The 4417-nt window shown below is 32.3% G+C and overlaps 1 protein-coding gene across 1 annotated transcript in view; it reads right to left on the bottom strand.

The window, feature by feature from the left end:
- Window positions 1–3637, bottom strand: part of LOC115223215 (plancitoxin-1) — a 24347-nt gene extending 20710 nt beyond the window's left edge. Inside the window, exon 1 of the mRNA XM_029793692.2 lies at window positions 3151–3637. Coding sequence (XP_029649552.1) covers window positions 3151–3281 — 131 coding nt within the window. The 5' untranslated portion in view covers window positions 3282–3637. The remainder of the gene's footprint in view (window positions 1–3150) is intronic.
- Window positions 3638–4417: the final 780 nt, after the last annotated feature.

The raw sequence follows: 4417 nt of genomic DNA, 5'->3' as shown, positions 1-4417 counted from the left end.
AGAAAATTTATACATAAACTTGATTGGTTCATGTTTTAACCACTGCCAGGTGGTGTGTTTAATTTTTTCACTGAACATCGCTGCAAATACCACTCTTGTTTTTCAAAAATCCCCTCAAAATCACAAAATAAAGGATGTGAAAATCTGCCCTGTTTTTCAAATCCTGGAAGCATCACTGTAGCTGGGAGCAGGACAATAATCTTAATTCTACACTTTATCACACTCAAGAATATAAACATGTTTTTAAGCACAACCCAAGCGGAGTCAAAAAGAAATACAACCTTTCACTAGCACACTAGGGCCAGCACTGCGTGAACCACAGCGCTCTCTCTCCCTAGCATGCAGCTTCCTATCTCGGGCATGTGAGCGTGCGCACAATATCCAATCACTGCATCACTGGAACTGTGAGGTGCACAGTTCTAGACAAGTATGTTTTCTATTTTTTTCATATATATATATGTATGTATATATATATATATATTATATATATATATAGGCATAGGAGTGGGTGTGTGGCAAGTAGCTTGCTTACGAACCAAGTGGTTCCGGTTCAGTCCCACTGCATGGCACCTAGGGTGAGTGTCTTCTACTATAGCCTCAGGCCAACCAAAGCCTTGTGAGTGGATTTGGTAGACAGAAATATGTGTATAATATGTGTGTGTGTTTGTGTGTCTGCGTTTGTCCCCCCAACATCACTTGACAACCAATGCTGGTATGTTTAGGTCCCCCGTAACTTAGCGGTTCGGCAAAAGGGACCGATAGAATAAGTACTAGGCTTACAAAGAATAAGTCCTGGGGTCAATTTGCTCGACTAAAGGCGGTGCTCCAGCATGGCCACAGTCAAATGACTGAAACAAGTAAAAGAGTAAATTAGGGGATGGCTACTGACATTACGTTTAAGGATTACATAACGTACAATTATAAAGAAAGGATCAAAGAAAAAAAGGACTCATTATATTGAATGTTATCAATAATATCGAGTGGAAATAGGGGAGCTGCAGTTCCTCAGTGCCTATACATGAGCCACCACTGCACGAGTGTGGTCGTTGCTAGTACTGCCTGAGTGGCTCCCATGCTAGTGGCATGTAAAAAGCACCATTCAGGCATGGTCGATGCCAGTACCGCTTGACTGGCCTTAAAAGGCACCCACTACTCTCGGAATGGTTGGCGTTAGGAAGGGCATCCCGCTATAGAAACTCTGCCAGATCAGATTGGAGCCTGGTACAGCCTCTGGCTTGCCAGTCCTCAGTCAAACTGTCTAACCCATGCCAGCATGGAAAGCGGACGTTAAACATTGATGATGATGATGATGATGATATATCATGGCAGGAGACTCAAAAGAGGGCAGCAGTGTCGAACTCACTCCTTCACCAAAAACCAATCACATAAATTTAGCCATTCAAAGGGTGATTACAGTGGCGGTGCTCTAGCATGGCCACAGCTGAAAGAATAAAAGAATATGCGTGTGTATGGGTGTGTATATATACATATAGGTATGTATATATGTATGTGTGTGTGTGTGTATATATATATATATATCAAATAAAATCAAAAACAGAATACAAGGATGTCGCGGTACACGTGTTTCAAGCTTTATAAACTTTATATATATATAAAATATAGATATATATATATATACATACCTAAGTATAATAATATATATATATATATTATATATATATAATATATATATATATGTATATAAATATATATATATATACATACCTAAGTATAATAATAATATATATATATATATATATATTATATAAATATATATATATATATATACATACCTAAGTATAATAATATATATATATATATTATACACACGTATATTTAGCCACACATTTATTAAAGCCGAAAAAAATCTTCACAAACTGTTCCTCATTGTTACCCTTTACCCGTTTGTCGGACATGTGATCATATCAAAATAAAAATAGTAACGATACATGCAATATAATTATCACTTCCTCTCGATTGTACGTGTGTACCCGATAGTACTTTTAACCCATAAATAAACATAACGTGACCACAACCCACTGTCATTGTCATCAACCATTCATTCGAAGAATATATATATATATATATAACATTAGAGATAAAACACTATTAGGCAAATCAAACAGTGAAAATCATAAACCAATACATAGAAATAAAATTAATTAATAAAAAATATAAAATATAAAATTTAAATTTTGAATTTTATATTTTATACATTTCTTATTAATTAATTTTATTTCTATGTATTGGTTTATGATTTTCACTGTTGATTTGCCTAATAGTGGTTTTATCTCCAATTTAATATATATATATATATATTTATACTATAAAATTAGATTTAATCCTAAATCTAATTTTCCCTGTAAGTTTGGATTTACTCCCTAATATTATATATATATATTATATATATATTATATATATAGTATATAAATATATATATATATATACATACCTAAGTAATAAAATAATATATATTATATATATATGTATATAAATTTATATATATATACATACCTAAGTATATAATAATATATATATATATATATATACACACGTATATTTAGCCACACATTTATTAAAGCCGAAAAAAATCTTCACAAACTGTTCCTCATTGTTACCCGTTACCCGTTTGTCGGACATGTGATCATATCAAAATAAAAATAGTAACGATACATGCAATATAATTATCACTTCCTCTCGATTGTACGTGTGTACCCGATAGTACCTTTTAACCCATAAATAAACATAACGTGACCACAACCCACTGTCATTGTCATCAACCATTCATTCGAAGAATATATATATATATATATAACATTAGAGATAAAACCACTATTAGGCAAATCAAACAGTGAAAATCATAAACCAATACATAGAAATAAAATTAATTAATAAAAAATATATAAAATATAAAATTTAAATTTTGAATTTTATATTTTATACATTTCTTATTAATTAATTTTATTTCTATGTATTGGTTTATGATTTTCACTGTTTGATTTGCCTAATAGTGGTTTTATCTCCAATTTAATATATATATATATATTTATACTATAAAATTAGATTTAATCCTAAATCTAATTTTTCCCTGTAAGTTTGGATTTACTCCCTAATATTATTATATATATATACATATATTACTTTACTTACCAGTCAACCGGTTTATTATTGAAATCCATGCACCCAACCGAAGAAACGGTGCAAGTTACTTCACAGACTTGCAGGCAAACGAAGAATAAAGCCAAATAATGCAAGGTGCTTTCTCTCTTTGGTGACAACATTATAAAGTTTTAGAAGTTACGAACCGACTAAGTTTGCTTTCAACTTGCGGTTCTCGTTTTATACCAAATCAAAATCGGACAATAATTTCTACCCGCTGCTTTGTTATCGTTCGTTTGTAGATATGTTTGAGGTGGTGATAATAACGTGGGTATATCGTCTATCTCGATTTGTCTGTTAATCAATCTCACTGTATTGCAATGCCTATCTTAGATTATGGACGTAAGCGTATCATCTGTTTACGCCAAATTATTGTCGGTTTCGAGATAATTTTATTATTATTATCGTATTCCGTCATATCCGTGTAGTTCCATGTGACTTCTGTCTTCTCAATTTTTTTCCTCTTTATCTGTCTCTGTCACCCGTGCTTTCGTCCACTTCCCCCGCCGCCACTACTTTCTACTTATATAGAGGAGACTACTGATGACAAAGATTGTCAATTCGTAATTGTGTCGGTGCGTTCAAACACACACACACATACATGTATGTGTTTATATGCGTGCATGTATGTGTGTGTGTATGTTGTGGAGTGGGTGTTTTTTTTCTAGTTTTTAAAACGAAACTGACAAAATTATTTTTCCAGTTAATGCCCTATTCTATATATACATATATATATATATATATATATATATATATATATATATATATATATATATATATATCCATACATACACATATATATATACATACACATACAACATACACACACACACATATATATATATATATATTACATATATATATACATTACATATTATATATATTATACATATATATATATATTATATATATATATTATATATATATATATATATATATTATTATGTATATATATTATAGATATTATCCTTAAATCCTTAAAAATTGTTTTAGCCCGAAGGCCGCGGCCATGCTGGGGCACCACCGCTGATGAGCTACACTAATTTGTGAATCCACCTCTGATACGTGGCACTTGATCAACAAGGGAGTTCGATGCTCTGCCCGCATCCGCGTCTCCTGTCGTGAGGTAGTTCATCTGGCTCCCAACAAGAAGAGATCCAGTTTAGTTTTAAAGAAACCCACATCCACCCATGTAAGTCTCTCAGGCAATTAGGGAGGATGTTAAAGCTGTGGTCCTCTGAAACCCAAGCTGTTGCAG

This window comes from Octopus sinensis, linkage group LG22 (genome assembly GCF_006345805.1).
Source record: "Octopus sinensis linkage group LG22, ASM634580v1, whole genome shotgun sequence".
NCBI lineage: Eukaryota > Metazoa > Mollusca > Cephalopoda > Octopoda > Octopodidae > Octopus > Octopus sinensis.
The sequence above is the reverse complement of the archived record's forward strand: the minus strand, read 5'-3'. Positions and strand labels throughout refer to the sequence as shown.